This window comes from Strix uralensis, chromosome 38 (assembly GCF_047716275.1).
Source record: "Strix uralensis isolate ZFMK-TIS-50842 chromosome 38, bStrUra1, whole genome shotgun sequence".
NCBI classification, from domain to species: Eukaryota; Metazoa; Chordata; class Aves; order Strigiformes; family Strigidae; genus Strix; species Strix uralensis.
Window position 1 is genome coordinate 1,074,683 of NC_134009.1, and position 16,473 is coordinate 1,091,155.

The 16,473-nt window shown below is 60.7% G+C and overlaps 1 protein-coding gene across 8 annotated transcripts in view; it reads left to right on the top strand.

The window, feature by feature from the left end:
• Window positions 1-16,362, top strand: part of SMARCA4 (SWI/SNF related BAF chromatin remodeling complex subunit ATPase 4) — a 28,804-nt gene extending 12,442 nt beyond the window's left edge. The window contains exons 11-36 of one of the 8 annotated variants that reach the window (XM_074854609.1): window positions 73-240; window positions 348-398; window positions 831-961; window positions 1,382-1,439; window positions 2,456-2,574; window positions 3,351-3,501; window positions 4,494-4,657; window positions 4,753-4,819; window positions 5,167-5,277; window positions 6,178-6,420; window positions 6,973-7,086; window positions 7,319-7,426; window positions 7,951-8,037; window positions 8,546-8,592; window positions 8,745-8,911; window positions 10,119-10,282; window positions 11,059-11,286; window positions 11,510-11,608; window positions 11,915-11,992; window positions 12,945-13,172; window positions 13,788-14,041; window positions 14,323-14,431; window positions 14,558-14,659; window positions 14,764-14,896; window positions 15,138-15,277; window positions 15,884-16,362. In XM_074854609.1, the coding sequence (XP_074710710.1) occupies window positions 73-240; window positions 348-398; window positions 831-961; window positions 1,382-1,439; window positions 2,456-2,574; window positions 3,351-3,501; window positions 4,494-4,657; window positions 4,753-4,819; window positions 5,167-5,277; window positions 6,178-6,420; window positions 6,973-7,086; window positions 7,319-7,426; window positions 7,951-8,037; window positions 8,546-8,592; window positions 8,745-8,911; window positions 10,119-10,282; window positions 11,059-11,286; window positions 11,510-11,608; window positions 11,915-11,992; window positions 12,945-13,172; window positions 13,788-14,041; window positions 14,323-14,431; window positions 14,558-14,659; window positions 14,764-14,896; window positions 15,138-15,277; window positions 15,884-15,916 (3,354 nt within the window). In that variant the 3' untranslated portion in view covers window positions 15,917-16,362. Of the gene's footprint in view, window positions 1-72; window positions 241-347; window positions 399-830; window positions 962-1,381; window positions 1,440-2,455; window positions 2,575-3,350; window positions 3,502-4,493; window positions 4,658-4,752; window positions 4,820-5,166; window positions 5,278-6,177; window positions 6,421-6,972; window positions 7,087-7,318; window positions 7,427-7,950; window positions 8,038-8,545; window positions 8,593-8,744; window positions 8,912-10,118; window positions 10,283-11,058; window positions 11,287-11,509; window positions 11,609-11,914; window positions 11,993-12,072; window positions 12,117-12,944; window positions 13,173-13,787; window positions 14,042-14,322; window positions 14,432-14,557; window positions 14,660-14,763; window positions 14,897-15,137; window positions 15,278-15,883 lie in introns of those variants that run through there. The other 7 variants (XM_074854610.1, XM_074854611.1, XM_074854612.1 and 4 more) reach the window with 7 other exon arrangements.
• Window positions 16,363-16,473: the final 111 nt, after the last annotated feature.

The following is a 16,473-nucleotide window of genomic DNA, read 5'->3' on the forward strand; positions in this document are numbered from 1 at the left end:
CCGGTGAGACGTTGCGTGTGCGGGTCGGGGCTGGTCTTGCTCAGCGCGGTGTTAACGCTCCTCCCGCCGCAGGCTGAGGATGAGGAGGGATACCGCAAGCTCATCGACCAGAAGAAGGACAAGCGCTTGGCCTACCTGCTGCAGCAGACGGACGAGTACGTCGCCAACCTGACGGAGCTGGTGCGGCAGCACAAGGCCGCGCAGGTGGCCAAGGAGAAGAAGAAGAAAAAGAAAAAGAAGGTGAGTTGAAAGCGAAGCGTCACGTGGAGCAACGTCTTCGCGGAGGCGCCGGTTTTGTCGTTTCCTTCGGCGCCGGGTCGCTGACAGTCGTCTTCCTCCTCTTCCAGAAGGCGGAGAACGCGGAAGGGCAGACGCCGGCGATCGGACCCGATGGCGAAGTAAGCCCGGTGATGTTCTTTCGCACGGTGTGTGTAGGAAATTCGGGGTTGGGGTTGGGATTTGCGTCGCCCCAGAGGAGCCGTTAACTCGGCGGAGCACCGGGGTCGGCCCTGCGCCAAACCCCCCGCCAGCAGAAGGGCTTTTCAGTGACGTTCCAAATGAATTGTTCCTGTGTGAACACATTCGGCATCCGAATGTGCCTTCCCACGCAAACATTCTTAATTCCTGCGCTGATTTTTCAAAGCAAAATGTTAAATTTCGTCAGCTTTCGAGCTGTGCGTGTCCTCTGATGTGGTATTTCAAGCAGTCGGCCGTTTTGTTCTTCCCAGCGGTGGTCCTGTGGCGGGTTTGGTCCGAGCGGTCGATGCTGATCTAAACCCAAGCTCTGTTTTGAGGCAGAAAATAATGAGATTACTGACTTTATTCCCCAGCCGCTGGACGAGACGAGCCAAATGAGCGACCTCCCTGTCAAAGTGATCCACGTGGAGAGTGGCAAGATCCTCACCGGCACCGATGCCCCGAAGGCCGGGCAGCTGGAGGCCTGGCTGGAGATGAACCCCGGGTGAGTGCTGGGGGGGCCACGGCGGCAGATTTCCTCTGGGCCCCCCCCTGCCCCTGATGGGCAGCGGGGAGCTCCGGACGCTCGGTGCGGGATCGGCGGGGAGGGAAGCGCCGGGAGCTGGAGGCTGCGGGTCGGGAAGGGAGGATTTCCTCAGCCTCCCAAAATGACGTGGGAAGGGCTCAGCGGGGTCCTGGGCACGGCTCGTGGGCTCCTGCGCTTTCCTGAGAGCTCGAGCGAAAACATGAACTAAGCAAGGGCAAAAAATAAACAAATAACCCTTTTATTTTTTTAAAAAATAAACACCGATAACAAAACCTGAGTTTTGAAGCGAGGGCTTCTAGAACCGCGCTGGTCTCGTGCTGTGTGCTGCGCTGCTGGTAGCAGACTTGCAATTAAATATTAATATTTCTATTTAATTAGATATGAAGTAGCTCCGCGATCTGACAGTGAAGAAAGTGGGTCAGAAGAGGAGGAGGAGGTAAGAAGAAACACCACCGGTCTCCCTTACTCTTGTCTGTCTGAAAGATTTTTGAGAGAACAACAAACAGCCGTAGGTGCCGCACGAAGCTCATCTCGGGAGTTACTTTTTCCAGCACAAACGTGTCAGCTCAAATAAGTGAATAAACCCAAAAAAAACCTGTTTAAAGAAAGTGAGGGGCAGCGAGGAGGTGGCGAGCTCACTTCGCTAGCTGCCCCTTTTTCTTCCCAAGTGGTTTCTCACGTAACTCTTGGGCCGTTCGGAAGCGAACAGCTCCTGGTAGCTCCCTCTTGGCGAGCGGAGGCGCCCGCGCAGCCTCGCTCCGCGGCCAGCGGCTTCCCCTGGGCTGTTTTGAAGCTCAGGGGGATTTTGAAGTTCATGGTGGGTTTTCTTTCTCAGTAGGAAATGATGTTTTCTGTACCTGGGTGGGTAAATAGTGTTGTTGGAATTAGGGTGGTTAGGAAGGCTGGTTTTGACAGCGTCTGTGATTGTGGTTGGGGAGTTTTTTGAGGCTTTTGATAGGAGTTGGAATAGTACCAGTGTGAGGGTGATGGGTAGTGTGAGGAGTGTGGAGGAGCTTAGGAGTAGTGTGCTCTCCATGACTTGGATTCACACCAAGACGGGTGGGTCCTGAGACCAGTGGATTGCTGTTATCCTTTAAAAGTGGGTTTAAGGAGGCTGAGTTTTAAACTCAGATACGAGAATTAGCAGTTCTTGTTGGTTAAACCTCCCCTCAGGCAGGTAAAAGGGTCTCACTTCTATTTTTAGGATCACAGTCTAACGTTTGGGTTGAAACTATACTTGCATAAAAGGGTTTCGGAGATTCCTTCTGGTTTTAGGATTAGGAGGAGGAGGGGGGTGATACGGAGTGTTATTAGGAGGTTTTGAGGGGTTTTTGGGGCTGTCCTGTGCCCTCGTCCGCAGGCCGGGTCGCTCCTCAGCGCGGCCAAACAGGTTTTGCCACCGTATAAAGGAGACGCGGCGGCTTTGTGCTCAGGCTTTGTGTCTCCTGGCAGGAGGAGGAAGAGGAGCAACCGCAGCCCGCCCAGCCCGCTCTGCCTGTGGAGGAGAAGAAAAAGATCCCGGATCCGGACAGTGATGATGTCTCGGAAGTGGACGCCAGACACATTATCGAGTGAGTCCTGGTGCCGCGGCGCATGTCGGCCGCTTCGGAGCCGCTTCCCTGAGCCCCGCGGGCCTTGTGCTGGAGGAGCGCGATTCCGCGGGCGAGCCTCGCTCTGCGCCCGGTTTTTGAGAGCAGGCTGGCCAGAATGAGACCCGATTTACAGAATCCCAGATCATCAAGGTTGAAAAAGCCCTTGAAGCTCCTCCGGCCCCACCATGAACCTCACCCTGACCGTTCCCAACCCCACCAGATCCCTCAGCGCTGGGTCAACCCGACTCTTCAACCCCTCCAGGGATGGGGACTCCCCCCCTGCCCTGGGCAGCCCATTCCAACGCCCAACAGCCCCTTCTGGACAGAAATCCTTCCTCAGAGCCAGTCTGACCCTGCCCTGGCGCAGCTTGAGGCCATTCCCTCTTGGCCTGCCGCTGGTCCCTTGGCTCAAGAGACTCCTCCCCGCTCTCTGCACCCTCCTCTCGGGGAGTTGCAGAGGGCCAGGAGGTCTCCCCTCAGCCTCCTCTTCTCCACACTAAACCCCCCCAGTTCCCTCAGCCGCTCCCCATCAGACCTGTGCTCCAGACCCTGCACCAGCTCCGTTGCCCTTCTCTGGCCACGCTCTAGTCATTCAATGGCCTTTTTGGGGTGAGGGGCCCAAAACTGAACCCACTCATCGAGGGGTGGATTTGGCTTGTGTTGGGAAAATTTGCCCCCCCCAAGACTGGTGGGGCTCCCCAGTTTTCTCCAAAGGGATCATCTTTCTTATCTCTGAATTTATTTTTCCCCCCCAGGAACGCTAAGCAGGACGTTGATGATGAGTACGGGGTGTCTCAAGCTCTGGCGCGGGGCCTGCAGTCGTACTACGCCGTGGCCCACGCAGTCACTGAAAGGGTGGACAAGCAGTCCACGCTGATGGTCAACGGGGTGCTCAAGCAGTACCAGGTGAGGCGCTGCGGGGGGAGGAACGCTGCTCCCATCAGGGTTCACGGGAGGCACCGGGCTCCGTGCTGCGCCGGGACGCTCCCGGCAGCAAGAAACAGGAGCCGAGGGCAGAGCCGGCGTGTCCGGTGTGAGATAACAAGCCAGGCTCACTCACTGCTTAAAACAAAGAGTGTGTGCGTGGCGCTGGGGGGAGCGAGTGCATCAATGCCTGCAGCTGGCTTTAAATAATTAAAATAAGATCATTAATAGTGTATAGGGAGCTCATCTACATAACGCAGAAGACACAGGTCCTGACAAGCAGCTGACCATGAGCCAGCAGTGTGCCTGGGTGGCCAAGAAAGCCAACGGCATCCTGGCTTGTGTCAGAAATAGCATGGCCAGCAGAAGCAGGGAGGTGACAGTCCCCCTGTGCTCTGCACTGGTGAGGCCACACCTGGAGGGTTGTGTCCAGGTTTGGGCACCTCAATCCCAGAGAGACCTCGAGGGGCTGGAGCGAGGGCAGAGGAGGGCAACGAGCTGGGGAAGGGCCTGGAGAATAAATCCTGTGAGGAGCGATGGAAGGAGCTGGGGCTGTTCAGTGTGAGGAGGAGAAGGGGAGGGGAGACCTCATCACTCTCTGCAGCTCCCTGGAAGGACGTTGTGGAGAGGTTGGGGCTGGTCTCTGCTCCCAGGGAATTAGTGACAGAACGAGAGGGAACGGCTTTGAACTGCAACAGGGGAGGGTCAGGCTGGACAGGAGGGAAAAATGTTTCCCCGGCAGAGTGGTCAGAGAGTGGAACAGGCTGCCCAGGGAGGGGGTGGAGTCCCCACCCCTGGGGGGGTTTAAGGGCCGTTTGGATGAGCTGTGGGGGGATGTGGGGTAGGGGAGAACTTTGCAGAGTCGGGCTGAGGGTTGGACTCGATGACCCCGAGGGGCTTTTCCAACCTGAAGCATTCTGGGATTCCTCCGCCCGCAGTCCCGTGTTTCATGCCCCCACCCCTCTTCCCCGCAGATCAAGGGTCTGGAGTGGCTGGTGTCCCTGTACAACAACAACCTGAACGGCATCTTGGCAGACGAGATGGGCCTGGGCAAAACCATCCAGACCATCGCTTTAATCACATACCTCATGGAGCACAAGCGCATCAACGGGCCCTTCCTCATCATCGTCCCTCTCTCGTAAGTGCCGCGCCCCAAGTCCCTGCCCCTGTCGCACAGAAAACGGCGTCGCCCCGTTTTTACCATTTCTCTTTTTTCCCTTTTTTTTCCCCCAGAACGCTGTCGAATTGGGCGTACGAGTTTGACAAATGGGCCCCTTCCGTGGTGAAGGTCTCCTACAAGGCAAGTACTGGTCTTACTTCCGTACGCGCCCGCCGGGCCCCTACGGCCGCTCGTTTCGTGAGGATCCCCTGGAGGCCCGTTTGCCTTTTCCTCCTTCCAGCCAAACAGTGTTTCCGTCATCCCAAGGGCGCTGGGACGATTCCTGGTGCTAAATCAATGAAATCCACATTTATTTTTAATTCCTTAACGGCAGAAGGAATCCAGCTGCTGCCATCTGCACAAACGCTCTCGCTGCCTTTCTGTGACTGGAACAATTGGGCCGTGCTGATGACAACTGCTCCCCCTGCCTCTCTTCTCCTGGAAATTATATTCTGGTTTAACGTTTCTGTTTGACATTCTCTCTCCAGGGCTCTCCAGCAGCAAGACGGGCATTCGTACCTCAGCTCCGAAGCGGGAAATTCAATGTCTTGCTCACTACGTACGAATATATCATCAAAGATAAGCACATCCTGGCCAAGGTGAGTCCCGCCGGAGGCAGCGGCTCCCTCTTGGGTGTCACTTGGGCCGCGGCCTCGCTGCGCTCGTGGGCACAGACGTCGCTGAGATGGGCCCTGTCAGAAAAATCCTCGTGTTTTAAGTGATGTTTTTATCTCTGGAGCCACTCCTTGCGTGGAGGGAGACGACGAGCTGCTGCTTACCCTCCGCAGCCAGAACTGACGTAGAACTCCTGGTGTTTCTGGCTGCCTATCCTGCAACACAGCAAATATTTTTTTTTTCCCCTTTTAATAAAGCAATTCATCAGACAGTGAATATTTATTAGAACCCCCACAAGATCATTGCTGCCCTTGGGCGAAGGGATTTTTTTCGACCTTGTGGCAGCCGTGGGGCAAAGATGAGATGTCGAGGCTGCCCCTGGGCTGGGGAGGTTGCGCGGGTTGAGGCGCAGGGGCCACGTCCAAAGCCGAGCTGGGTGGGTTTAACCTCGCCCGGGATTCGTTCTGCAGCGCCGCACGCCTCGGTGGCGGGGCCTGCCCGGGCTGTAAGACGTGCCGAAGCTGATCTGTCTCCCCTTAACCCGGCACGGCCTCCAAGGGAACAGTCTTCCCTTCGTATTGCGGAGAGTTTGATGTGTTAATGGCCAAAAAGCCCTGCGGTTCCCCGGCGTCGGGCTCTGTCAGCTCTTTGGCGTCAGTGCTCTTCCTCCCTCCCCGCCGCTTCGCTGTCCGTCTCCGAGCCGGACACACGACGTGCTCCTGACGGGAGCCGTTCCCATCCGTGGGTTCTCTCTGTCCCAGCTCTCCCCGGGACGCCTCCGGAGGGGCCAGTGGGGTTCCCCAGTCGCAGCCGGAGCTCGGTGAAGGCGCTGCGGTGCAGAGAGCCACCGGCGCTTGCCCACACCACCCTCCTCCCTCCCGCAGATCCGCTGGAAGTACATGATCGTGGACGAGGGCCACCGCATGAAGAACCACCACTGCAAGCTCACCCAGGTCCTCAACACGCACTACGTGGCCCCGCGCCGTCTGCTGCTGACGGGCACCCCGCTGCAGAACAAGCTCCCGGAGCTGTGGGCCCTGCTCAATTTCCTCCTGCCCACCATTTTCAAGAGCTGCAGCACCTTCGAGCAGTGGTTTAACGCTCCTTTCGCCATGACGGGAGAAAAGGTAACGGCAGGGAGCCGGGCGGTGGCCCTCGGGGTGGGGGGGGTCAGGGCAGCCGCCGGGCGTTACGGGTAGTTTGTGTGTGCAAACGCTCACAAAAATCTCCTGAAATCCCACTCGCGAGGTGTGGAGCACCGCCCTGGGAAACGTCGCTTCTTTGGGGTGGGTTTTAGTGGAAAACTGGAAAATAGGGAGCGTTGAGGACTAAAGGGGGGGTAGGGGAACCGTTGTGCTGGCGCTGAGGTATCCGAGCGCTGGTGGGAGGAGCTGGTTAGGTTTGGTGCCCTCATTAGCGGCTCTGGAGCTGTTTGAGGCGATTCCCCGTTGAATTGGGGCAGCTGAGGTTTCACAGAGCAGAAGCTCGATGATAAACGAGCCCAAACTTCAAAACACCAGTGCAGAAGGCTCAGATCACAATGATTCACAGCAAAGAGCCTTCTGGTGTCCCGGCGCCGTGCGCGCAGGTTCCCTGAGCCTGGGAATGTCGCCGTGCTCGAGGGGTGCTGCGGGACGGGACCTCCCCCGGGGTAACGGTTCCCTTTCCTGGCCACGCAGGTGGACCTGAACGAAGAAGAAACCATCCTGATCATTCGGCGTTTGCACAAAGTGCTGCGCCCCTTCCTCCTGCGCAGGCTGAAGAAGGAAGTAGAAGCGCAGCTGCCTGAAAAGGTAACGGTGGGGAGGAACCACCCCGCGCGTCCCCCGGCTCGGCGGCTGCTTCCAGAGCTTTGTTTGGCTGCAGGAAGGGGGGGCTGGGTGGATTCGTCTGAGAACGGGGGCTCTCGGGGTCCCCCCAGGCGTTGGAAGGGGATGGCTCAGAAGGATCTGGCATCTCAGGGTGGTGGTGGGGGGTTTGGAGGTGCTGCTGGGGAATTAATTAACCTCTCGCGGGTCCTTGCAGGTGGAGTACGTGATCAAGTGTGACATGTCCGCCCTGCAGCGCGTCCTCTACAGGCACATGCAGGCCAAGGGGGTGCTGCTCACCGACGGCTCCGAGAAGGACAAAAAGGTCTGGGAGTGGGGCTGGAATCGCCTCCGGGGGTGGGGGGTTTGTTCTGTGTCTGTCCCCGGGGCTGTGACAGCAGATAAAGCAAAAAAAATTCCTTTTACAAGCGAAGCAGCAAGTCCTGGAGGGACGGGGTTGGGGCGGGGGCAGCGCTGTGCTGGCCAGGAAGCCCCCGGAGGCCACTGGTTTGCTTGTCAAAGCCATCAGAAAGCCAAAACCATTAAAAAATAACAAAAGATGCTTTGATCTGAACTAAAAGCTGGAGGTGAAAAATTCTTCAGCTCTGTTCCCCCCCCGCCCCCACCCGAGCAGCCTTTGCTCCTCAGAGTGACTTTAACACCCATATTAAAACCTTGAACTTGGCCCCTCGCTAACTGGGGAGGGCCCAGCTGCCCACCCAGGCGCTCCCGCTCCGGGGCTGCGAACCCCCGTCTGAAAACTCCCAGAATATTCCTCGGCCCCACCTGGACCAGTAAAAACAGCCAGTAAAAAATTCAGATTTCTCATTTCCCGTCTCGTTTGCGCAGGGCAAAGGCGGTACGAAAACCTTAATGAACACGATCATGCAGCTGAGGAAGATCTGTAACCACCCCTACATGTTCCAGCACATCGAGGTAACGCGGGCGCGGGGCTGGCGCGCGTCGTGGTCACACCCCCTCTGAAACGGCACAAAAACTGCCCCGTCCCTCCCCAAAACGGAGAGAAACCGAACGGCAACACCCCTGCTGCTCGGCCAGCCGCCCGTCGCCCCCGAAACGCTCCTTCTCGCACCCAAAATGGTGCAAAATCTGGGCGAGCTGGGTTGAAGTGATACTGCCCAAAAAGAGCGAGGCCGGGCCTATCCCTTGGGGCTGATCTTTTTTGGACACAATCTCCCCGCGGTGGCGGTGGCACGGTGCTGCCCGGCACCGGGCAGACCTCAGAAAACAGCTCCGGTCCCCCCCACGCCATCACCGGTCCCCCCCTCACCCCATCACCAGTGTCCCCCACACCATCACCAGTCCCCCTGGCCTGGCCCTGGGGGCCAGCTCCCTTTTTAGGGCAGTTCCAGAGCTTTTTTGGGGGGATTTATCGGTGCGCGAGGACGGTTCCTGACATCGTTTTTTCTCTTTCGGCTTGCAGGAATCCTTTTCCGAGCACCTGGGGTTCACGGGCGGTATCGTGCAGGGGTAAGTGGGGTGTTTTAGGGTGAGAAGTTGGGGTTATTTGTGGCTTTTCCACGTGAGGCGGTTTATCGGTGCGCGGTACACGACCCTGCCGCGAGGGAGACGCTGTGTTTTTAGCGCCAAATTCCTTATTTCCCTCCTCTTTTCCCTCCCAGGCTGGATCTGTACCGTGCCTCGGGTAAATTTGAGCTCCTGGACAGAATCCTCCCCAAACTGCGAGCCACCAACCACAAAGTCCTGCTCTTCTGCCAGATGACCTCCCTCATGACCATCATGGAAGATTATTTTGCTTATCGCGGATTCAAATACCTCAGGCTGGACGGTGAGTGCCCCCGGTGCGCGGGGACGGCCGCTGCCCCCCCGTTACGGCGAGGATAAACCCCTCGTGGGGGGGGGCCGGGCGGCGAGGTAAGCTCCTCCGGGTTCTCCCACCCGCCTTCCCTCGCCAGGGGAATCCGTCTGAAGGCAAACGGCGCGTCGTAAAGCGATGAACCCTGCTTGGCCTAAAGCCAGAAACCCCGCAGGATGCCAGAAAAAAGCGCAGCCTTTGAGTTTTATACCTCGGCCCCGGCTGCTGCTTCAGTCGCAGATTTTGGTTTTAAGTTCAGCCGATCTCTTTAATTCTGCTCTTCAATTCCGGAGCCCTGAGGGATGCTGCTGAGGGCCAGGCGGCCTATAGCGTTATTAAAATAACATAAATATAAATTAATGAGTTGGATTCCACGTTTAAGTCAAGGCCTGACGCTCAGCCTGTGCCCAAATCTAACTTAGTAGAAAACTGAAGCCAATTCCCCGTTTTCGGTTGGAATAAGCCACCGAATACCCGCGCGGATGCCCACGAGGCCTGCGCAGCCCCAAACCCTCTTTGCTGGCAGCTCGTTAGAGAACCCAGCCCTGAGAGGGTGACGTGCAGGACGAGGCCGAAGCAGCTCTCGCATCCCGGGTCTCTCCCTTCCAGCCGGTCTCTGGCAGCTCTTTGCTGCTCCGGTTGCGGTGTAAACGTGAAACGCCCGAGCGTGAGCGTCTCCGAGGGCTCCCTGCCCAGCGGGGCGAGCTCACCCCGCGCCCCGGCGCAGCCTCAGCCCTCCCGGGGCCGTTTCTGGAGCCGCGTCTCTACCGAGAGCGGGAGGAGGATGGTTCTGGGGGGGGACAGGCAGGGGGAGAGGCCTGAGCTCGGTCTCCTGTTGCCGCCCAACAACCCCGGCCCCAAACCACCCGACGCCGCTTTAACAGCAGCCACGGCGCTGCTGTCCCGAGCGCCAGGACATCTCCGGATCCGCTCCTGGACAGCCCCGACGCCGCCTCAGGCCAGCGGCCCCCGCCCGCCTTGGCTGTTCCTCTCCCTTTCATCCTTTTTCTCATGTCTTTCTCCCAAAAGCAGCTGCACACGCCCCCCACCCTGCCACGGCAGCTTCCACCGGGCGCCCCCCCAGGCTCTCCCTTCCCCGGCGTTCCGGCCGGCACGGCCTCGCTTCCCGGCCGCAGCGCGCACTCCCCGGGGCAGGTGTAACCTTCCTCTCTGTTTCCAGGGACCACGAAGGCGGAGGACCGGGGCATGTTGTTAAAGACTTTCAATGAGCCGGGCTCCGAGTACTTCATTTTCTTGCTGAGCACTCGGGCCGGCGGGCTGGGTCTGAATCTCCAGTCTGCCGATACTGTGATTATCTTTGACAGCGACTGGAATCCTCACCAGGTAAAAAAACCAACCAACCAACCCAAAAAACACATCAAAAAACCAAAACAAAACCAAAAAAAAAAGGCGAGCAAAACGGATGGAGAAGATGGCTCCGTCCCTGTGTGTGCCTCGAAGAGCACCGCGCTCGCTCTCGAGCGTCAGCACCTCCCCGGGATGCGCGGCCGGTGCTGGCAGCCCGGCCTGACGACGAAGACCCTCTGTCCGTCCGTCCGCTGCGGCGGCGGCGGCGTAGCCACGTCCCCGGACAAGAGCTGGCGGCGTGGTCTTGGCAAGAACCCGGGCGTTCGCCCTCCCGGCTTGGTTCTGGCGGGTGAGGCAGGCTGGAGGAAAAGCCGAGAGTGTCGCGCTGCTGCGGCGAAACAAATCTTGTGCTGGCAGGAAAGATTTAACGGTTCTCTCTGCCAGCAGCCGGGGCCGCAGAGCCCCTCTCCTCCTCCTCCTCCTCCCGGCACGAGTCGAGGCGTCGAGCCTCCGCCGTCCTGCGAGCTGGCAGAGACCCGCAGGCACGCTCCCGGTGACGGGCCGTGACCCGTCCCCAAATTGCGGCTGCGATTGTCCCCACGGTCGTTTGGTTTTTTTATTCCCCGTGCGCGCTCGGTCTCCTGAGGAGAGAGCGGCCGGCAGTACCGACGGCTCCCGTTAACGGCCGTAGTCCTGGGGGATCGCTGAGGGTGCCGCCCGCGTCCCCTGTGATTTTGAGGATAAAAGCGCGTTTTCTCCCGGCGGGAGCCGGCTGTAAACCCCTCGGCAAACGATGCGCGCTTCCCCGGCAGGACCTGCAGGCGCAGGACCGCGCGCACCGCATCGGGCAGCAGAACGAAGTGCGCGTTCTCCGGCTCTGCACCGTCAACAGCGTGGAGGAGAAGATCCTGGCCGCCGCCAAATACAAGCTGAATGTTGATCAGAAGGTTATCCAAGCCGGCATGTTTGACCAGAAATCCTCGAGCCACGAGCGAAGAGCCTTCCTCCAGGCCATCTTGGAGCACGAGGAGCAGGACGAGGTAAGGGGCAGCGCAGGCAGCTTCCTCCTACTCCAGAGCGCGGATGGCGAACGTGTGGCTGGCTTGGCTCCCCGGCTCTGTGCGTCCTCGAGGCCAAGGGCGTGGGGGCTAGAAGGAAAAAAGGAGCATGAACACTTTGTTTCTATTTGAAGTGAATTTTTAGCGTCGGTGAAAGGTGCCGGATTGACAGCCCTGGAGACTGAAGTCCTCTATTTATCCACAGAACAGATACAGCGCGGGCAGCGGCAGTGGCAGTGCAAGCTTCCCCCACACTGCCTCAACCCTGTGCCTGAACGCTGAGTTGGAGGAACCACCTCTAAAGGTGAGAGGGGTTGTTCAGTCTCCACGCCCATTCAATCCTCGGCCTTGCTGCTGAGACTGCCAACGCACGTGCCCGCTCTGCCGGCGATCTTTGCACCGCGGATAACCTGTCCGCTAGAAACTGGACTGTGAGGCCACCCAAAAAAAAAATAAAATAAATAAAAAATAAATAAATAAAAAAACCACATCTTTCACGGGCAACCGAACAAGCGTCGGATGGTAACGATGTTCGGTGCTGTGCTCCGAGCGGACGAACTGCCGCGCCGCCCTTCTCTCGCCATTGAATCGGGGATTTAAAATCTTGCAGGAAGAAGACGAAGTTCCCGACGATGAAACCGTCAACCAGATGATTGCGCGGCACGAAGAGGAGTTTGACCTTTTCATGGTGAGCATGGCACAGGCTTGCGGAGGAGGAGTGGTGCCCGCTGTTCTTCCGAGTAGCAGCTAAAACGGTCTCTCTAACAGAAATCAGCTGAGAGAGCTTAACGAAGCCGTGACTCGTTCCACAGGTAAAACAAAACCGTAGAGCAGGGGCTCAAAGTCAGGACGCTGCCGGCTGCGGTAAGGGATGAGCTCGGCGGCAGCCGGAGGAGAGGGGCAGAGCCTCAGGCTCTGCTCCCGCTGCAGGAAGGAGAACGGGGCCGGGTGGAGAGAGCCCGTGTCCCTGAGCCTAAAAAAACCCCCCAAAAAAAACAACCAAAAAAAAAAAAATTTCCCCACCCAAAAAAGCTCTGGCCTGAGAAAACTGCCGGAGCTGGGAGGAGGAGCGGTTAAAATGGAGGAGAAGCTCCTCGTGAAGGAGACCCCGGACGCTGAGCCCCGAGCGAGGATCGAAGGGCTCGCGGGCGGCGCCGCTCCGGCAAACCCGCCGCAGACGGGGTGTTCGGGCGAGGCCGGGTGTCTCTCGCCCTGAGCTCGCATCTCCCCCAAACCGTGGCCGGCGCACCCGTAACCTCCGTGCCGGCCCGCGGTCCCCGAGGGGCTTCAACAGCCCCGCAAACGGCCGGCGGAGAGCAGGGAGCTCCCCGGCGCCGCAACCGGCTCACCGAGACCCGACCTGCCGCCGCTCCGCCTCCCGGCGAGCACGTCTGCCCCGTCTGGGGCCGTGGGGTTTCATTCTGACGCAGCCTCTACCGAGCTGCGGGGAGCCGGTAGCTACCAAAACCCTCCAGCTCCTCACCGTGGCTCCTCCAGCCACGCGCGTCCCCGGTGTCACCGTGGCTGGGATCTCCCCGAGCCCCGTCTCCAGGCCATGCGGTTCGTGCTCCTGCGAGGACGCCCCGAGGCGTTGGGGACGTCGTGGCCGGCAGCCCCACAGCAAACCCCTCTTCTTCCAGCGCATGGACCTGGACCGCAGGCGGGAGGAGGCGCGAAACCCCAAGCGCAAACCGCGCCTGATGGAGGAGGACGAGCTGCCATCTTGGATCATCAAGGACGATGCCGAGGTGGAGAGGTTGACGTGTGAGGAAGAGGAGGAAAAGATGTTTGGGCGAGGCTCGCGGCACCGCAAGGAGGTGGACTACAGCGACTCGCTGACGGAGAAGCAGTGGCTCAAGGTATACATGGTACAGCATCGTTCTCCAATCGTTCGCAAACCTCCGCTTCGGCGCTCGGGTGGGTCCCTCGGCGCCGGCAGAAACACCCGGGGCCGCCTTCCGCCGCGCGGTTAAAGCCACGGGGCTCCGCAAGGCAGCTTCGGCTCGAGCCCAAAGCCTGGCCTGGCCACGAGCTTCCCCCTTCCCCAAACCCAGGGTGCCTGTGCACGGCCCCGCGCCGTAGCCAAGGGTCGCTCCTAACGACGCCGACCGGCCTCTGGCCTGGCTGCGAGGAGGAGGAGGAAGGAGATGCAAAGGCAGATACAATGAGGCCGATGCATCGAGCTCCCCAGGCGACCTCGCACCCGCCCTCTCCGGGGCCTTGTTTCACCCCATCCCACAATCACTGCGTTTGGTGAGCGCCCTCCACCGTCGCCCCAAAGCCGTCCCCGTGGCCGAGCCTTTGAGCGGGGCCCCGCAGAGCCCCCCTATTCCCGTAATCCCGGCCCCGCGGCCTTGGGAAGCCGCTCGCCGCAGCCCCGGCGGGTCCCAGCAGCACCGGCAGCTCGGCAGGGACGTCCCCAGCCCCCCCCGTGGCACCCCCCACGCCGTGCTAGCGGCTCCTGTGTTGCTCCCCCCGGGCAGGCGATCGAGGAGGGGACGCTGGAGGAGATCGAGGAGGAGGTGCGCCAGAAAAAATCCTCCCGTAAACGGAAGCGGGACACGGACGTCGGCTCCGCCACCCCCACCACCAGCACCCGCAGCCGGGATAAGGACGATGATAGCAAAAAGCAGAAAAAACGCGGCAGGCCGCCGGCGGAAAAACTCTCCCCAAACCCTCCCAACCTCACCAAAAAAATGAAGAAGATCGTAGACGCCGTCATCAAGTACAAGGACAGGTAAGAGGAGCCGGGGCCCGAACCCCGGCAGCGCCGCGGGAGGATCCAGCAGCACCACGCCTGCGTCCGGCTGGCAGCTTCGCTGGGCTTAATTAATTAATTAGGCTGCCACGGGCGGTTCTGCTGCCAGCTCGGTGATCCGAGGCCTGGCTCGGGGGTGGCGCGGCCGTAGCCTGCACCAAGCCATCGGTTTCTCGGTGGCCTCGTGGCACGAGGAGGGCGGGGGGGGGCAGGTCGGCGCGGCCGCCCGCTCGCCGCTGACGCCCGGTGTCTCTTTGCAGTAGCAGTGGACGGCAGCTCAGCGAAGTTTTCATCCAGCTGCCGTCCCGCAAGGAGCTGCCCGAGTACTACGAGCTCATCCGCAAACCCGTCGACTTCAAAAAAATCAAGGTAACGTCGCCCAAACCGCCTCACGGCTCCGCCCGCCGCGGAAAACCGGGGTCCTGGGGGGTGCTGGGGGCGCGACGCCGAGCCCCTCGTTACCGGTAACGAGCCCTGACCCCTCCCTCCCCCCAGGAGCGAATCCGCAACCACAAGTACCGGAGCCTCAACGACCTGGAGAAGGACGTGATGCTGCTCTGCCAGAACGCCCAGACCTTCAACCTCGAGGGCTCGCTGGTAAGGCCCACGGCACGCGGCGCACACGCGGCGCACACGCGACACGCAGCGCTGGCTGCCCGCTCCTTCCACGCCCCCCCCTCACCCCGGCGCTGCCCCCCCAGATCTACGAGGACTCCATCGTCCTCCAGTCCGTCTTCACCAGCGTGCGGCAGAAAATTGAGAAGGAGGAGGAGAGCGAAGGCGAGGACAGCGAGGAGGAGGAGGAAGGAGAAGAGGAAGGATCCGAGTCTGAGTGTGAGTAGCCTGCGGGGATGTTGGGGGGCGGGGGGGGGTTGGGGGGGGGGGTTGGGGCGCCTGGACCTCCCCCCTCCGGCGGGGCAGGGCCGGCAGCGTGCCTGGGGGAAGCGCACGCTGCCCACGCGCTGCCCCGGGGACCGCGGGGACGCTGGCGCGGGGGGCGGGGGGATCGGGGAGGGGCCCCCGGTGTGGGGGTGCTGTGGGGGTCTCTCACCCACCCCCCCCCGCCCCCCCCCAGCTCGCTCGGTCAAGGTGAAGATCAAGCTGGGGCGGAAGGAGAAGGCGCAGGACCGGCTCAAGGGCCGCCGGCGCACCAGCCGCGGCGCCCGCGCCAAGCCCGTGGTGAGCGACGACGACAGCGAGGAGGAGCAGGAGGAGGTAACGCCCAGCCCCAAAATCCTCCTTTCTGTCCCCAAACTCCTTCCTTTATCCCAAACCCCTCATTCTGCCCCCCAACTCCTTCCTCCTGCCCCCAACCTTTCCCTTCTGCCCCCCAACTCCTTCCTTCCATCCCAAACTCCTCCTTGTGCCCCTAAACTGTCCCTTTCTGCCCCCCAGCTCGTTATTCTGCCCCCAAACCCCTCATTCTGCCCCCCAAAACCCCTTTCTGCTCCCAAACTCCTTCCCCCAGCCCCCAAACCTCTCATTCTGCCCCTAAATCCTCCCCTTCCACCCCAACTCCTCCCTTCTGACCCCCAAACGCCTCATTCTCTCCCTAAACTCTTCCTTTCTGCCCCCCCTTCCTTTTGCCCCCCAACTCCTCCCTTCTGCCCCCCCAACTCCTCCCTTCTGCCCCCCAACTCCTCCCTTCTGCCCCCCAACTCCTCCTTTCTGCCCCTAAACCCTCCCCTCCTGCCCCCAAACTCCTTTCCCCTGCCCCCAAACCCCTCCTTCTGCCCCCCAACTTCTTACTCTGCCCCCCAACCGTCCCCCCTGCCCCCCCACACCCCCTCCTCCCCCCTCACCTCTCCTCCCTCCCTGCAGGATCGCTCCGGCAGCGGCACCGAAGACGACTAAACCCGCCCTCCCCGCGCCCGGGGGCTCCCGGCGCCGCGTCCCCCCGCCCCCCCCCCCCCGCCCCAATTTCCCCCTTTCCCCCCCCTCCCGTAGCGCTCCCGGGCAGCCAACGCCGTAGTTCCACCCTCCGCTCCACCACAACCTCCGTATTTATACCGCGAGAGCCGCCGCCCCCCCGGCCCCGCCGCCCCCCCTCCGGCACTCACCGGCGGGCAGTTGGCGGTGGGCGCCCACGCCGGCCCCTCGCCCTCCTGGGTTGGGTTTATATTATTTTTTTTTTTTTTGGTGGTCACCGCAGACGCAGGATCAGGACCTGCCGCGGCGGGGGGAGCGCGGTGCCCCCCCCCTTCCCCCCTTCTCCCCCCCCCCCCCCGTCCCCTCTCCCCGCGCCGGTCGATGTCACTGGATTTGGAGCAGTTTCAATAAATTAAACCGACGGGACTGGGGCTGTCTCGTGGGCTCTCTGCTGGGGGGGGGGGGTCGCGGCTCCCCCCGGTAATTCGGGGGGACACCGGCGCTGGGGAGGGGGGTTGAGGGGGGGGGGGGGGGTGTCACCC